General features: G+C 37.7%; 1 protein-coding gene across 1 annotated transcript in view; it reads left to right on the top strand.

Moving 5' to 3' along the window:
- The window catches only part of GABRR3 (gamma-aminobutyric acid type A receptor rho3 subunit), a 44,246-nt gene extending 29,185 nt beyond the window's left edge, over window positions 1–15,061 (top strand). The window contains exons 7-9 of the mRNA XM_003783944.1: window positions 1,272–1,424; window positions 9,980–10,176; window positions 14,768–15,061. Of these exons, the coding sequence (XP_003783992.1) occupies window positions 1,272–1,424; window positions 9,980–10,176; window positions 14,768–15,061 (644 nt within the window). The remainder of the gene's footprint in view (window positions 1–1,271; window positions 1,425–9,979; window positions 10,177–14,767) is intronic.
- Window positions 15,062–18,828: the final 3,767 nt, after the last annotated feature.

Below are 18,828 nucleotides of genomic sequence, written 5' to 3'. Positions count from 1 at the left end.
AACCAGGAGACAGAGCCTCACTGTTCTTTGTGGTTACTCCTCTCCACCTACCACATCCCCAAAACCGCAGAACCAGGTAAAGAAGAAAAGGATAGTGAGCACTGAACTGAGAATAGGAAACTCTGAGCAGAGTCTGCTAATTCAGTGTGGGTTGGCTACATGTATTCCTCAGGCCAAGATGGCAGAGTATTTATCTGATCCATCAGAGTTGCCAGCTTGGGTTTCTAAGAAATTACTCCTGAGACTAGTAGAAGGGTTCTCTACCTTTGCAATAGGTATGATTTTATTTTATAATTCTTAACCTGTAGTCCTTGTGTTTTGAATTATTTTATCTCAAAATAAGTAGCATTCATTATTTTAAAAAGTAATTTTACCACTTCTTAGGTAAAGGTAAGATTAAACAAAATTTGTTTTCGTATTTATTCATTTCATTGTTCATTATTTTAGTAAAAATTACTAATATTGGCATCTCAGTTATTAGAAATGTGTGAGCCAGAAAAATGAAAACCATGGGTAGGTATTCTATGTAACATGGTATTCTGGTTGCTACAGAATGGCCCTCAGAGAAGTCCTGTAGATAGTCTGAAAATGCGGCTTTCAACTTCCTTGTCATCATTGTGACTGTGACTACAACTGGTGCTTCAAGTCACCACTATCACCAACATGAGTTTGTATAATCCAGCAAGATGCAAAGGAACATCATTATTTGGTTACCTTTTTGTAGATTTGTCAAATCTACAAATTATGGTGCCCAGAAGAGTTTAAAATAATAAAAATAGTTCATAGGTACTCTTTCCCTTCTCCTTCGACTGTCTCAATCCTAGACTAAATTCCAATGACCTCGTACCTACTGTGAATATTTCCCTTCACATAAAATGCTTTTATTCATTTGTTATAGCTAATAAATGGTTGATTGGCTATTTCATGCAGACATCAGTCATGTATTAAAATTTCCCTCTTGCAGAAACATTGCAAACACAAAATATTGTGGAGAAAGGTCTTTAGAGGCCATCCCACAAAATGTAATTACTACTCATCCCTGAACTGCAGGCATGCACGTTTCAGGGACCTTTGAGCCAAATAATTAAGCAGACTGTAGTTCAGTTGGTTGAACAAACATTGATGAAGGATAAGACCCAGCCAAGCAGAGATGAGTATGTCAAGTTCCATGTCTCTTAAGAGCTTGGGGTCTAAAGAAGCATGTCATGTCACTAAGTGTAGTGTTTCCAAGAGGAAGCTTGTTCTAATGAAAACTTTGCTTTTTCTCATAGGTTGGTACAATAGGCTTTTCATCAACTTTGTGCTAAGGAGGCATATTTTCTTCTTTGTGCTGCAAACCTATTTCCCAGCCATGTTGATGGTGATGCTTTCGTGGGTTTCATTTTGGATTGACCGAAGAGCTGTTCCTGCACGAGTTTCCCTGGGTAAATCTTTTCCCACCTTTGTAAAATGTTAACAAGGGAGAAGGTCAAGGGAGGTAAATAAAAATAGCTGGTACATGGGAAGGAAAAGAGAGTGGTGGTTCAGCAGGGAAAGTTAGAGATGCACATTCAGTTTAAAGCATTTATCTTGACAGGTTCAAGGACAAATTGAGATTGAGTTCTCTCCTTGGGAACGCAGACTTAGGGATGAAGACTATGCTGGATGACCCACAGCTGGAAGGTAGTAAGAGTGAGATTATGAACCACAAACAGGCTCATTTTAAAAATGTATCTTTTCCATTTCAAGGAAATTTCCTCTGCATTCTCCAGTTCCACTTAGCCTTGCGTGACAAACCCTTACATCACAGAAGGAAGAAGCTTCAAACAAATCCACATGATATTGTTGGTGTCTTAATAATAAATTACTTTGGTGGGTGGGTGATGGGGGTGGGGCATGCTTGAATTTGGAAACATGAGTGCTAATTACAAATTAGGGCTTAACCCAGAAGCCAAACTTAGAATCTGCCACAATGGAATTTTAGGTACTGTGGTAGGTCAGTTGGCAAGAGATTTTAGTTGGAGGGACATTGGCAGCCACATTAAGTCACGGCACAGAGTGATTATCTACTCCATCTAGCATGTTATATTCCCGTCACACACATTGATTTATGGGAACCATTTCACACCCACTTAGCGGTTATTGAGTCCTTACGAAGTGGACGATGCCAAGCTAAGCACTTAGATGACATATTCCTTAATGAGAACCCAAGAGATAACCCCACTTGTTTTCCTGGCTGGTCAGAGCAGAGCTCCCTCATTTCATCTGATTTTCCTCTTTCATTTGCGATGCTCTCTATAGAGAGAAGATTGTTCTAAGTGGTTCACAATTATTGTAATTATCCCACAATTCATTCCAAAAAGGGTGGTTTCTAAGTTAATGTTCACAAATTATATGCATACTTCAAAAGATCATTTGAAAGACATAAATTATTAATATTAATAATTTGTTCACCTCTTTCCCCTATTAAAAGCTTCAATCTACAAGTATTTGAGGCTGAAATATCTTCAAGAAAAAATACCATCTGAATGAGTAATTCAATTATTGTGACTGTTGCTTCACATCCAAGCATTTGTGCCCTGACCTCAGCACTGCAGTGCAGCAGCACAGACCCAAACAGGAGACCCAGGGCACATTTCTGGCCCTTGAGACAGGATGAGAAAGGCACTTGGTCTATAAAGATTTATAAACATGGTTTTCAATCAGATTCCTGAAGTTGATCTCTGCTCTTACACTGTAAAAATGACAGCAGTAATGACTCCATGGCAGTTTGGAGTGAATAGAGAATACTGAAATACATTTAAGTCACTGAAATTCTGTGCTTCTTATATCTACATCTGACCTCTTAGGGTTAGGAAATTGCCATGCAGATTTATGTAAAATGTATGCAAATCAGAAAAGTCCCTCTCCCCCATTTTTTTTTTTTTTTTTAAATAAGAACAGTAGTGTTCCTATAACACTGCTATCCTCTCAGGCTTTGCTCCCTACCACCCTCATCTTTCTTCAGAAGACACTTTGTCCTCTGCTAAACTCACTAGTCCCAAATGCAGTGCCACCAGTTCTCTAGAATTTCACTCTGAACATCTTTTCATCTTTCCCACTTGCCTATTTTCAGTTCTTCCCTCCTTCACCTTCTCCAAAACAGGTGACATTATTAAGCATCCTCTCCAAATCTAGAACCGAGGGGAGTGGTCAAGAGTCCAGAACCATCTTCCTCATCAACAAAATGAGATGACTACCTTCGAAAGATCACTATGAGAATGAAACGGGAGAATTCATGTCAAATGCTGAGCTTGACAGCTTTTAATGTTTGATAATACCCACCACACACAGAGTGCATTACTTCCCACCACTCTGTGCTAGCCTAGTTTTCTCAGCCTTTGGGTTTTTTTTCTCCCTTTCTCTTTCCTGCTTCCTGCTTTTTCCTTCCACACCTTAATAATGAATAAATCCTAAGCTTTGCTCACTTTTGATTCTTTCATCAAATGGAACACGCTTCTTGGTTCCTACTACTGTCCTTATGAAAATAAATCACAGATCCTTATCTCAGCTCTTCCTCTCACGTTCCAGTTGGGTATTTCCAGTTGGATACTGGTCTTCCCAGCAGGTACTACAAGCACTCAGCATGTGCAAAACGGAGCCCTCCTTAGCCTCCTCCCACTCTCACCCCACTTACTCTCTCTACTTTCCCCATTCAACTTAGTGACCCCAAACCCCGGTCTATTGAGTCTTTTCCTTCTGAAACCTCAGTTTCCTTCTTCATCTCCAGTGGTTGTTCTCAAACTCTTGTCTTAGACTTTTACATTCTTAAAAATTTTTGAAGATGCCAAAGAGGTTTTGCTTTTGTGGGTTATGTCTATTGTTATTAGTCATATTGGATGTTAAGACAGAATGCTAAAACATTTATTAATTCACTTAAAACTAGCAATCATGAACTCATTACAAGTTAACTGGATAACGTATCATAGGAAACATAGAAGAAAGGCTTTTTTTATATTTTTGCAAACTTTTAATAGCTAGCTTTATAGAGGGCAGCTAGATTCTTATCTCTGTTTCTTCAGTCTGTTCTAATAGGTTTTGGTTGAAATATAAAGAGATATCTAACTTTTCAGATAGGTAATTAAAATTTTTAATATTTTAATAGTTTTAACAGATGATTACAGGTAGTCATTCTTCATATTACACCAAAACTCAGTACGCAATAGTTTCTCAAAGGTTAGTTTTGTTATTATTATTAAATCATAGCTGTGTACATTACTGCAATTATGGGGTACAATGTGCTGGTTTTATATTAAAGGTTAGTTTTAATGTGGAATCTGAAACCATCTCAACAATTTTCTTTCTATTCTGTTAGATTAAAATCCATTGATCAATCATTTACCAAATATTGGTTCACTGAGTTAGACAGATCTTTCAAATATTTACATAATTCATTATATCAATGTGGATCACAGTCTTAAAAGACACAATACCAAAAGCCGTGAGTGTTGAAATAAAAGGTCAAAGTCCTTGAAGTTTAAATCTCTAAAGTCTGTAATCTCTATTATTTAAAATTCGGACATCACAGTCACAGGCTAGTTGCATCATATTAGGCCAGCTCTTAATGGTCTATCTATGCCCACAATCTATCCCTGTGATACACTTTTTATCTGTGCAATTTTCTTTTGTTTCATGTTCTTTTTAATTTTTTTTTTATTTTTTGAAACAGAGTCTCACTATGCTGCCCTCAGTAGAGTTCTGTGGCATCACAGCTCACAGCAACCTCAAACTCTTGGACTTAAGTGATTCTCTTGCCTCAGCCTCCCAGTAGATGGGACTATAGGCACCTGCCACAAAGCTCAGCTATTTTTGTTGCAGTTATCATTGTTGTTTACTGGGTCCTGGGTGGGATTTAAACCCACCTACTTCAATGTACATGGCTAGTGCCATAACCACTGTGCTACAGGCACTGAGCCCAATTTTCTTTTTAATTGTTTTTTTTCTTTTCCTTTTCCACTCTTTAAAATTATCAACATTATTATCTTCAACTTGCTATGCCATGTATTTCATCTTTGCAACATTGCCAATACTGAACGTGCAGAGACTTTTAAAGAGTTCTAATTCATTTTGTGCATTTTTCCAAATTGAAGTCCACTAAAGTGCATTACCATAATGCTCATTTTGTGTGTAGACATTGTGTGTGTAAAAATGTTAAAATTTCTTCAATAAGTAAAACAACGTCCTCTTTGTACAGGGGAATTTGTGAAAAATAAACTTTCTCAAGATCTCAGCTCTTTGAGAGGCTGCACATGTGTGGTGATGCATTGTAGGTTTTCATCAGTCTCCTCAGAAGATTTGGGTTGTTTGCCATGCTATTTCAGATGACCACAGTTATGAAGTTGGGTGCACACAGTTACAGCTGTAGTGGTGGCTGTGGTATACCTTTCCCTTTGTCACTGATCCCTTTATCAATACAGTTAATCTGCTTATAACTGTTATTCCAACACAACTGTCACTAGTATAGTTGAGTGTTTATTCTTGCAAAAATACATATGCTATTTTCTATTTCGCTGTCTAACGTGGCCTATGAAGTGTAGTCATGTGTTTTACGGTCTCTGAAATAGATTTCCTTTTTAAATGTAAATAAGTATCTTCTAAAGAATTTAAATTATTTTCTTCCAGAATTATATTTTTGGGCTTTTGATCTTTCAAGATTGTAATTTTCAGGATCATCAGACTTTAGAGATTTTAAATTTGGGGGATTCCAATGTTTGGGATTGTATCTTTGGGCTTATGATTAGTTCCTGCTCTTGACCTATGTTTGTCAAAATCCTGTCACGCAACAGCCAGAAACTTTTACTCGGGCTCCAAGGACACATGGTCTCGCTCATCTTCAAACCACATGACATCTTGTGTGTCTCCTAAAGTAACGTCTTCCTCTGTTTCGTATTTAGCTAAGGGGCACGGGTAGCTTTTCCTGTCTCTTCTATTAGAATGTGAGCTCCTTAAGAACAAAGATATTTACTGCCATTTTTTTCTTGCAGTGAGTGGAATAGTGCCCTCCTGTACTTAATTTAGGCTCTAATACACTGTTGTTATGTTGCCAGTGTTTAACCCAGCATGTTTTATTGACTGCTTTTAGTTACTAACTGGATACAGTAAAAAATGATTCATTTGCTTGTAAGACCTTCCTACATTTGCAATATTTCAGGGAAAAGCAATAGAGGATGAGTAGCACAGAAGTATTGATTCTTACAAGAGATAATAGCTATCGTAGCTTGGAATGTGTGATGGTTCAAAAATACTATTCCATCTCTCCATTTCATTTGTTGTGGAAAAATGGTGAGACAATTATAAAGTTGCTCAAGAGTGTTTTAACCCTCACTTCTGCTTCCTTCCGGCCTTCTTTGCCTCTATCATGCTTGTTTGGCCTTTACGCCTGGTTATATCTTTCCCTACACAACACGTTAATGGGGATGTTTACTGGGAATCAAACAGGGCAGAAAACGATAACCAATTCTTCAGGCCTGTAGTCACTCAGAGAAAAAGTATCTCCTAACAGAGGAAATGCCATATGCTTGAAAAAGTGAAAACACTTAGGTAACTGGGTAAGAGTAATTCATTTTACCATCATAGAGATTAGCACAAGTTCTAATGATCATCTGTGAACCCTAGCACCACCTATCTGGGAGAATGGTCATCAGCGTCTGGCCATAGACCAGTGCTAGGATATTTAACACACCTTCCTTTCTTTCATATCATGTAATATTTTCTTTCTGCCTAGGCCTACAGGGAAAATATTCATACTCATTTGAAGGTGAATGCAAATGCCTCCTCCCTTCAAAAGAACAACCCGTAAGACAGCTACTGCAGGGATGAACAAACTCAATAAGTTTATAAGTGATGCCTGTCTGTCCTGCTGCTGTGACACTGGTTACTGAACCTCTTCACCATGTGTGGCCAAACAAATGGCCAGTGAAACACAAAAATGAATAATTATCCCATGACGGTAGGATTCTTAGGACCCATACATGTCCTTAAAAGTTCATATGCAAAGCTGCAAGGGCTTTGGGGAGTTGAGTCAAAAGGCCAGAGTAAACATTTTCTCATAACATTTTCCTAACTGTGCATAGCAACATCAGTAGGTGGGAAGGTAATTTTCTAATCCCAACACATGACCTTCCTTTGACTAAATGGTCGCTTCATATAATTTAAAACTCCTTTATTGGGATGTTAACTTTAATGGGTTTGGAAGGATTACTATTTGTCAAGATTAATGTATTAGTGAGGGATGGCTCAAGACATAATAAGTGTGCTTAATGTAGCTATAATACTCCTGCCTTCAAGTTCTATTGCTTTAGGAATTTATATATCAGTTTTCTCATCATTCACTCCTCCCTGACCCAACAATCCCTCCTCTCTGTTCTCTAATTCTTTTTTTTTAATTGTTCATTTTGAACAAGGAAAAGTCTAGAATGCTGGTTTTAAAATAAATGAAGCTGTAGTAAATTAGTTGGACTAAGCACCCTTTTAAAGAAAATGACTGATAGTTTATTGCTCTCTGGAAAATATAGATAATTCAATTCCTTTTTATTAGCCCAGTAGTCATCAATTTCAAACACATGATGAGACTCTTCCGACTTGTACACTAGCGTATCTGAAACGCTTAGTTTGTCCATTAAGCCCCATATTACTGTTTATGGAAAAAAATATTGTTTTATCTTCTATATCTTAGAAAACCAGTAAGATTAAGACATTTTAAAAATTTTTGAACTAATGAGGTAAGCAACTAAATAAAAAGAAGAATATTTAATTCAGGATTCCTTTAGTTCCTACTAGTGAAATCTTGAAGGGAATAAGACACTTGGCCAATGGAAAGCATATGGTGGTTTCTTTGTGCCTCCTTACCTAATTCTACACTCAATTTTATAGCTACTTATCTCAGCGATCCTCCATATAGACACTTAGTCTATAGCAGTGGTTCTCAACCTTCCTAATGCTGCAACCATTTAATACAGTTCCTCATGTTGTGGTGACTTCCAACCACAAAATTATTTTCATTGCTACTTCCTCAATGTAATTTTGCTACTGTTATGAATTGCAATGTAAATATCTGATATGCAGGATGTATTTAGGTGACCCCTGTGAAAGGGTCCTTCAACCCCCAAAGGGGTCACAACCCACAGGTTGAGAACCCTGGTCTATAGTCTTAAAAACAAAAAGAAATTCATTTTAGAGGTCCAGAATGAGCAGGAGCAGGTTTGCATATAAAAATCACAGGTTCCACACTCAGAGGGAAAAGTTTGAATCCTGCTCCTCACCAAATCTGGGCTAATTACTTAGCCACTCCAGCTCATATTTCTTTTCTGTAATGTGTGGCCAGTAATTATTTACCTAGGTGTGTGTTGGGTAAATACTCAATAATAGTAAGCAGGTTTTATTTAATAATCTTGGCTTCAGTTATGCCTGTTATGTTAATAAAAATTCCACATCTCTGTATTTATGCAGCAAGCAGGTTTTGGAGCCAAGGAATGCAAACAGCATCCACTGATGTGCAGATTGGTAATAACATTACTGGGGGAAACCTAGGACCCCATGAGACAGTGGCCTCTGCTTAATGTTAAGACCCTCAGAACAGCATTTAGGTTTTTTAGCCTGCAGTTCAAATCAGTGTGAAGGTGAGATTCTGAATCTTCCCTAGGTGCTGGTGAATTGCCACCTTGTTTTGGTCTTTATCATACAAACTAAAAACTTCATTTGAAATAGAATGGTTCTACAGAGTTGTGTTTGATATGGGGCTCCCTCCGATGAGAAGCTTGCAGAATTATCACAGAAGGGATATAGATGTGTTGATGAAAGCAGTCCACATGCTGTGTTTGTACATTTAGGAGTAAATCATGGTGCTCTTCCTGCTGTTTGGGACTCTGTCTGTTGACATTAAAATGTTCTTACAACTTATAAAAATCATTAAGGATTCCATTTGCACCTCCCTGGTGGGAAGTTAAGAAATAAAACCATGCCAGACTGTGTACATTTCAAATATTTACAATAGTATACTTTCTCTCCAGGCAGTACTCTTGCAATATCCCTCTGAGAAATTAGTGTAGACATTGAATGGCCCTCCCCAAGACCAGCATTTTATTAAGGAAATCTCAGAGTCACTTTTTCCTCCATTGTTCCCCAGAATCCTGATCTTACTTCTGATGCTTATACCAGAGAACAAAAGAAGATAATAGAAAAGGAAAAAAAAAGGCAATGGAAGGGGAAGGCTGCAAAAGGAAGAGAGAAGAAGAGAAAGAAAGGCAGGAGAGGGAAAGGATAGGGAAGGGAAGAGAAGGGGGGCAAGTCATTGATGTTTAGCGGCTCCTCTGTAAATGTTCACAATGAGTGGAGCCTCCACTTAGCTCTGAATCTCAGTGGAACCGTAGTTTCATTAGCAATGATCAAAGAGAATAACGATGGCTTTTAAGTATTCTCTATGAAAGAATAACATAGAAGATAGCGATCTTTAATGCTACTAAAGATCACTCAAGAAGAAATGAGCTCCCCTGAAGCATGAAAGATTAAAGGTAGACACAAAGGCAGTTTCTTAACTGTGAAAGTTGTAAAATGATGGAAAAGATTAGTGAAAATGATTTTGGAATTTCTTTCCCAGAAGAATTTTAAAAAATTGAACCCATGCTTCCCATTCTAGGATGACAAGAAGAGTCTCATCCGAGGGCAGGTAGTAAAACGGCCGTCTCTGGACCCTGTGAGATCTTTAAATGGAGGAAAGGAAAAATTATGGACAATAGGGATGAGAGCAAGGGAAAAGGATAGAAAGAAAAGTCCAAAGAGAGCTTCTTCCTTAGATTCAAGGCCTATACTTGGGTACCGTGCAGAGACCATCCCTCATCTTGGATCACCAGGTTGATAGTGTCCTCACTTCCCATGAGAGCATGCATCAGCTGGTGTCATCCAGCACCAGACCCCTGAACTGAATGGTCCTGTCACTGAGCTTGTCATTGCTCTTGAATGGCAGGAATCACCACAGTGCTCACCATGTCCACCATCACCACCAGCGTGAGCGCCTCCATGCCCCAGGTGTCCTACGTCAAGGCTGTGGACGTGTACTTATGGGTCAGCTCCACCTTCGTGTTCCTGTCAGTCATCGAGTACGCAGCTGTGAATTATCTCACCACCGTGGAAGAACGGAAGCGATTCAAGAAGAGAGGGAAGGTATGCCTTGTTTTGACTGTCAGATCCCTTATGCAATGTGAAGAATAAGCCGTGGAATAAGTCCACATACCTTGGCAAGATGTGTAATTACAGGATGGTGGTAATTTCATACTGAACTTTAATCCTTGCTCTGTGCTGGCTGGTTTCTCAGCATCCTCATCCACTTTCATGAGGTGGTTTTGGGGGTGGATAATTTCTCTCAGTATGCTCATCTCCCTAACTGTACCCCTTGAATAGTAGGGGTTGATGCTAACAACAGTGAGGATGATGATGATAACAGCTAGCATGCAAGAGGTGTTTATTACACCTGTTGGCATCATGCCAACCACCTAACATATCATTTAATTTTCATAGCAACACTGAGAGGTTGGTATTTTATCACCCTCTAAGTACAGACAGGTGGTAACTTGGCCAAGGTCACACGGCTAAAGAGAGATCAGGGTTTGCATCTAGACCTCCTTGACTCCAAAGGCTGTGCTCTCCATCAAGGGCCAGGATTTATTTTTCCTGTGCCACTCAGCAGAGTGGTAGAACATAAAAGGAGTTTCTTCTCCCTGTAATATCCTGGGACTAAGATGCCTTATAGGCATTAAATATTATCACATCTTTTTTGTGACATTGCTTAATAAGTGGATCAATTGCTGTCTGCCTACTTCATTTCACAAAGAATGTAGGCACCAATTCTCTGTTCTTATAAGAACTGACTTGAAATTGTACTTCAGAAACCTAACTGATAAGTCATTCACTTGTTTGCCTGTATTTAAAGACTATACACACACACGCACAGATTCACATACATGTATATAGCATATCCATCCAAATACTATATATGCACACACATAATTTCAATGACATATATTCACATTGATTAAAGAAATTCTTACATGAGCATTTATACACACCCAAAACAATATTTTTTATACTTCTAGGGAGAGAGCATTTCATACTTTCAGAGTGTTTTTATATCCTCTTCTCTACTGAATCTTTATTTCAGTTCTCTGATGCAAGTTGAGCAGAGCCTGTTATCTGTATTTCATAAATAAATAAGCAGAGTTTTAGTGAAGTAAAGTGATTTGCCAAAAGACTCGCAGCCAACAGAGCTGCAGTTGCAATTCAGGTCTCCTGGAATGCCAACTTCATCCTTTAATTTTATATACTTTGACTCAAAGCTTTAACAGGAGCTGATTTGGTTTTATTGCAGCTACTCCCATTCCTTTTCTTGACAGTATGTGACTCTATGCGCCTGTCACATAAACACCCACAGTGTGACAGCCCCACAGGTGTGAGGAAGCCAGGCCATTTTAAACTAGCAGCAATAGTGTGTGTGCGTCACCTGGGTCCTTAAGACCCTGACTTGGTAGGCTTGGGGTGCATTAAGACTGCTTTTAGGACAAGTTTCAGGGGATGCTGATGCTGCTGAGCCATTACCTACGTGGAATAGCAATGATTTAGATAAACTGTGAAGTAAAGGGAGACAGAGAAAGTGTGGAAAGAGGAAAAGAATTTTGTTCTTGTTTTATGTTGTCTCTATGCAGTTGTGGTCAATGCGAGAAATAGCCTCTGCAGTAGTGTTAGGGCCCCGCCGTCTAGTGCTCTGACTCAAAGATAGTTGCTTTTCTCTGCTCCACCTGCCCTACAACACGTGTTCACAGTGCTTGATTTTCTTTTCACTTGAAGTTATACTCAATCTTCTTGGGTATCACTATGAAGAGATTCTTTTGAGTTAATATGCACCATTCTATTGTAATTCTTTTTACTTTTAATTGTGGTAAAATACACATAATTCAGAATTATTTTTCAGTGTGTAGTTCAGTGGCATTCAGTATATTCTCATTGTTGTACAATCTCCAGACTTGTTTTCATCTTGCAAAGCTAAAAGTGCATACCCATGAAACAAGTCCCCATTTCCCCCTCCCCTCTACCCTTGGAAACCACCGTTCTCAACGTCCTCAGTTAGTTCAAGGAAATGTAATTATTTCAAAGAACTATCCTACTTGCCATTCATATATTTGTGGGACAATATGAAGAAATGATTTGGAGCCAGTAGAAATGATGCCGAGCAGAACTCTACCACATCCCAGTTTTGTGTTCCCGGCTAAGTCTGCTAAACTTCATCCTGAACTTGCAAATGGTGTCATCTCTCTTCCCTATTTACCTCACAGGGCTATTGTGAAGATCAAGTAACATAACAAATGGGTCCCAAACTTTTGAAAATATAAAGTGCTATATAAATGTAAGTTTTTATAGTAATTACTGCCCAGGGCATACACTCTGGGGCAAGGAGGAGTATTAACAGGGATAGTGGGGACAGGCCAACTGAGCTGAGCAGCTGTGGGAGGGATGGCCTGCCCCAGTAAATGGCAGGGTGAAGGACATATCTGTGGCTTTGGGGCTGGTCAGCGACACCTCTCTCTATATATACCTAAATTGGAAGCCAGTTTTAGAGAGAGAGCCGATGTGAGAGCCAAACAGAGATACAGATAGAGCAATTTCACCTTTGGAGAAAGTTGCTCAGATCTGTGAGCAGGAGGGCTTATTAATAATTCATCATTAGCTTAAATGTACTTTGTTGGTCATAATAAAGCTAGAAAATTCCAGGCTTTCCCTGAAAGGATAGTTTCTTTGCACCTCATTTCAGAGAACAGAGCTGAACACCACTAAAAATGACAGAATGAGGACTGAAAGGGACTGAAACTCATGCTGGGATTTTCCTTTCAAACTGCTAGGGTAGAGTGATTGTGGGATGGTAAGAGGGGCTTGCAATGCTGGGCCACCCCATGGAGTTCCTCCCTGTGAAAACAGAAAGTCAGGTAAAACTTGTTTATACCACTACCACCATGACCCATGACCACCCACTACACACACACACACACTCCAACCACTGCTTAGATACTAAGAGCTAGAAGAACAACAAAGGTTGTGGAAAACCTATCCCTAGTTTTGACTATTATTCAAAGGCAAGAAAGGTAGCCATTTTGTTTCTTATCCATTTATCCAAGTCTTTTCCTAATTTCAAGACCCAGAATTCAGTCGAAACAGCCAATCCTAGTTAAGATATTGTACGTGATAGCTTTGATGCTTATTTATGGGCTGGAGTGAAAAAAATCAAAGAACCATTCTAAAGCTGTTTCTCTTGAAACAACTGACTAATAAGCTTGTGGAAAAGAGCAGCAGCCTATTGAAAAACCATGGACTGAAATATTTGATTAAATACATAGCTCTAGATTATCAGAATGGAGACAAAATGGCACCCTTACTCTTGAAAAAAATATCAATGTCTTCTTTAACACACTGATGACATTTTTGTTAATGTAAAATAAGTGGTCAGCTGATAGAACAGCTCAGCAGTGCTCTTGGTGGTTATGGAAACCACCGAAGAGACGAGATCTAGTTACTGTATCCTCACACCCAGAATTGGATAGAGTATTAGTATAGTTGGCTGTCTGAGGTTATTCAATCTTGATCTCATTTTGTGTTTGTCTATTTTTATTTTATTATGCAAAATTTCCACAACTAAAAAAAAGACCCAGAGGGACAACCTAACTCAAGTATGGGTCCCTGATTAATTCATTGACTGCACAAAATAATCTCTGTGTTTTGAACTCAGTAAAATGTTAGATTTAAAGTCTTTATGAACCAAATATGCATTACGGCAGCACTTATTCTGTGCCTCCAATCTGAATTCTGAATAATTTCATCCAGTAGTAGCCTCTCCATATGTGTTCACTTTTGAATGTCCCTGTAGATCAAGAAGTGATTTTGTTTTCTTCAAAAGCAATTAGTAACAGCTGCATTGTAGACGCTGCTCTAAACCAGTGAGAACCACATTCTCCCTCTGAGTAAAACATTAAAGAAAACTTTAATTTTAATCCAGTCAGACCCACAAGCCAGAAAGCATTGATAATTTGCTCTTTCAGAAAAAGAAACTAATTTCATGTTCTTTGATTGGACCATGTTAGCATCAATTATAGTTCCTTTTAAACAAAAAAATAAGAAGACCTGGTCAATCTGCATTTAAATAGAGCCACTAAGATCTTTCCCTAACCCATCCCTAATTTAAGCATAGATGAATCACCAGATATTGTTCTGTTTTTGAACAATAAAATACACTGACTGGGCATACTACTATATTCTCTCTAAAAAAGAAAACTCCATTGAAGCACAAATCCAATTGACTTATATTGCTATTCAGATAAATCATATTCAACTTCGCCTCTCAAACTTAGTGCAAACCATTCATACTACTCAGAAACAAAGGAGAAAACATGCATGGAGTGTAATATTCTATTAGGCCAGCAGTAAGTTAGAAAATATTGACATCATAGTTGTGTAACATTTACTTTTATGAAGATAAAATATCTCTATGGAAATAAACATAAATCTCCTTGCCAAATCTCTATTAGAAAGGTTTGTTATGAAAATGACTTGTACACAACAGAAGCAAAATAGAAAAGAATTCTATTCTTTAAGCAACACATTCTTAGCCTTTATTGAAATTACCCATTCTAAGAATCTGATTATTCACATTTTTACTGTAATTCCTATTCCCAAAACCATATTCATGACCTACTAAAAAAAGTCTTCTTGACAGATTTCTGGAATGTACAATATGAATGCAGTTCAAGCCATGGCCTTCGATGGTTGTTACCATGACGCTGACATTGACCAGGCTTCCCTTTCTCTACACTCAGAAGATTCCATTAAAGGAAAATCTACAGGAAGCCCCAGCACAGATTCACCTCAGATAAAGAGAAGAAAATCCCTGGGAGGACATGTCGGTAGAATCATTCTGGAAAACAATCATGTCATTGACACCTATTCCAGAATTTTATTTCCCATTATGTATATTATATTTAATTTGTTGTATTGGGGTGTATATGTATGAAGAGGAATTTCCGATGTATAAAGCTTGTATTAACGTCAGATAATTTTTTGAACAACTCTTGGATGTGAGTTGAACAGGACTAGATTAAATGGGGGAACAGCCAGCAGAGTCTCCTGTCCTAAAGAAAATGTGACAACTGAATGATTTACATCTAGAAAAGTTTAAGGTCCTAGGAGAATCTGACTCCACAAGTTAAGAGTCACAAGAAGGTGTATTATGGAGAAAATTTTGGGGCTTTGTAACTATCTGGACTCTCCTTCCATCTTAATGAAAATATCTTTTCTATAACTAGGCCATGAAGCTGAACTATGACAATAATTCAAGAGTATTTTGTTTCATAGTGCTAGCCTAGTATCAGATTACTTGCCGGGAAGAACATCCTATGAAAAGCCTCCTTCTCTATCTCTAATTATGTCTTTTGTCTTTTAAAGTATTGTTTCATAAAAGTTAAGGAGTTTAAGTAGAGGAAAAGCCTAAAGTTCACTCAATGTTCCCCTCCTAATGTTAAATTAATACATTAATCTTCAACAGTATCTTGTATTTTGTAGATGAGATATAGCTTATTGGAGGTATTTAATTCATTACTTTGTTGGACCAGTGTTTATTGACCTACCTATGCCAGGCACCTTATTAAATGTTACATACCAAAAAAACAAACATGAGGCAGCATCTGTGCCATCTGATTGCCCAGCCTAGTAGGAGCAGTGAACTGGTGGTTATGATAAAAGTAATAAAGGTTAAAATAGGAGTACATACACTGTGCTGGGTGAGTGGTGAAAGAGTGATAGCAAAAGAGGGAAAAGAATGCCCATGAAGGGATAGGGACCCTCACTTTATAAACAGCTAGAGATGCTTCCAGACAGCTTATCAAGTAAAAAAATTGCATGACGCTTATGTGCCATACATCCCATAGTAATCTTTAGTCACTTGGCGGAACCAAGTAAATCAGGTCAAGTGGGTAGTAATTAAACGTTTGTCAAGTAGAAACTCCCCCAATGATTAGCCTTCATTTCGCAGATCAGCAATGTGCAGGCTTTTGTGTTGGATATTTTGTGAAAATGATTCAATTTAGAGAAAAGCCTTTGGCAGGAAATATAAAATATTCCCCTTCCTATTTTGATTGCTGGAATTGAATTTAGAGAAATAAATTAAATAGTGTATGACTTTCGGCGTATTTTATTTCACCATGAAGTAAGCCAAAATGATTTGAATTATTTTATGCCAAGTGAAGAAACAAATAACTTCCTGCTTGTTTACCGATAACAGAGGTTTTGATTCTCTGTTGTGAATCACAGAGGCTTCAAGAAAAGTTATCTTCCTCCTGGGTGCAATAGATTAAAAGGAAAAAATTTTTTTTTCTAAATATGCCTTCCCTCAGAGACTAATTCCGGGATATTTCCTTCTATTTGCTTAACATAAGTTTTCCAATTCTTTCAAAAATTCCCAAGGATTATATTTTCCTAGGATAGTCTCCAAAGTCAAATTAATGTAATTTATTTAAACCCTTCTCCCTTTCACTACAGATAGACCATAAAAATAAACTTTAAAAACTATTCACTTAATGGTTATTAAGCTTGATATTATAGGAGTAGTGTTTTGGTAAGATTATATTTTCAAAATACAGCCCACATTAATATCCTAGCTTGCTGGGGATTTATAGCTATTATTTAGCAGTGTACCGTAGTTGTATTACATTTCTGATTTTGACAAATTCTGTATATAGTCAATGTAACCAAAAATGGGGGAGGGGGAACAAATCTACAAATGGACAGAACAAATCTACACCATTTCCCTTCTTCCAATTCTCAGGTTATTCAGACATTGCTGTTTTTCATATGCATTGAACTATAACGTTCAAGATGTCTAACACTTCCACTGGGCATGTTCATTTTACTGTCTTAAGCCAAATGCATCATTGGATGTATCTGGCAATGTAGGCTAGCAGAATGGGTTTCTATCACACTACACATACTCTTAACATTCCTCTTGAGGAACATTAATGCACAATTATTGGCCAATCAAACATAACTTTTGTTAATGTCTAGAAATAGAGACATTGCACTCTTCAGTAATAAATACCCAACGCTGGAAAATAAAATATGTTTACTGCTCATGGGAATCATTAGAGCATTCAGAGTGAGCTCCTATGATTTTAGCAAGTTTTTCTCTCCTCAAATCGGTGGTTTTGAGTGAAGACTCAAGACAGCTGTTCCTGGTAGCCTCGTTTCTACTAAGGAGCCTCGAGGCTTTAGCTTGACTCTTATTTCAAGAATAACGGAACCACAGTTTACCAGGAAAATACATGAGTGACAGACAGCATATAATAGTTACCTCATTTTGATTTTCACTTCATTTACTCATCACAATCCTGAACAGACTGTGCATGATTGTTCGCTGAGGAATAAGCCTGGATAAAATGTGAGGATTTCAGAAAATAAGCTGCTTTCTAAGATTAAGAAAAAGCCAGCTAGCTCTGTAAACTCCTAAATATAGAAATGGGCTATTTTATAGGGATTGCTCTGAAAAAATCTATTGAAAGGTATATTTTAACCTTTTGTTCTGTTTAGAAAATAGATTATAAAAAATTAATAATACTAATGGGCAGAAAAACCCCAACCATTCAGAATTAAACAGTTAACATTTTAATGTATATTCTTAGGGGTTTTCTATGCAAAACTTGTATTTTTCTAATGCAACCATTTTGTACATACTTGCATTAATTTAAGCACTTACTTTATACCAAACACTGTACTGTGTGCCAGGGATACAGTAACCAAAGATGGACATGGATCCTGCCATTACTGAACTTATATTTCACTTGAGAGAGTGTCTAAGTTATATCATGTGTAGCCAGATTTTCTTCTCTGAATTGTAAACAACTTTTGATGCTTTTTTTCCTGCAAACTAAATTCTGTATGCTTCAGAGTAGTCCACTGAACCTATGCACCATAGTTTACTTACCCCACCACCACCTGTGGGACGTTAGTGTTATTTCCTGTTGTATGCTTTTACAAAGATTTGTAATTAGTAATGTCAAGAATATTTAGAAGAAAATTTATTTTAGGAACAAACGAAATGTCTAGCCCTATTCAAATTCCAGCACTTATTTCCTTTAGAATCTTTGTCACTAGAACCTGCCATGTCAGACTCACTCGTCTGTCCAGAAGCTCTGGGGTATAGATTACTGTAGATCACTGTAACTGCAAAAACTTTTTTATTTTTAGTTCACTTTTTCCCCTGAAGCAAAGCTTTCTTTTATATGAGTTGCCACAGAATCATAACTTGTGAGTCTATTGTCCTAAAACTTCCAAGTGGGTGAGTCTTCATCGGTGGGGTCTATTATTCCTTATTGTGCCACTCATACGCCTGTTCAATCAATCTCAATCTCTCTCCTCTTATACTCATGCGCTCATGCACACGCACACTACCCCCCTACACACACACCTAAATATGCAATTTTTAAATATGGAAATGAATGAGGAAAGGAATTATACCTAATTCTCTAATCATTCATAAGATAGAAAGTCCAATGAGATCAAACAGCCTCAAAGAATCAAGAAAAAGAAGTGGTAAGGAAATTAGTATTTCAATCACAGTTTTGGAATGGAGCCAATCTACTTTTTCCCTGTAAACACTGCTTTAAAGCACCATCATCCTTTAACATCCTGCTTCCTTGGAAAGTCATTTCACTTCCCAGCTGCAGTTTGACTTTCCTCCATGTTTTCTTTTTTTTCCTTTTTTAAAGCACCTGACAAAACAAAACACAC

Source organism: Otolemur garnettii, unplaced genomic scaffold (assembly GCF_000181295.1).
Source record: "Otolemur garnettii isolate 467f Iridium unplaced genomic scaffold, OtoGar3 scaffold00009, whole genome shotgun sequence".
NCBI lineage: Eukaryota > Metazoa > Chordata > Mammalia > Primates > Galagidae > Otolemur > Otolemur garnettii.
Note: the sequence above shows the minus strand (reverse complement) of the source record. Positions and strands in the feature narration are given on the sequence as shown.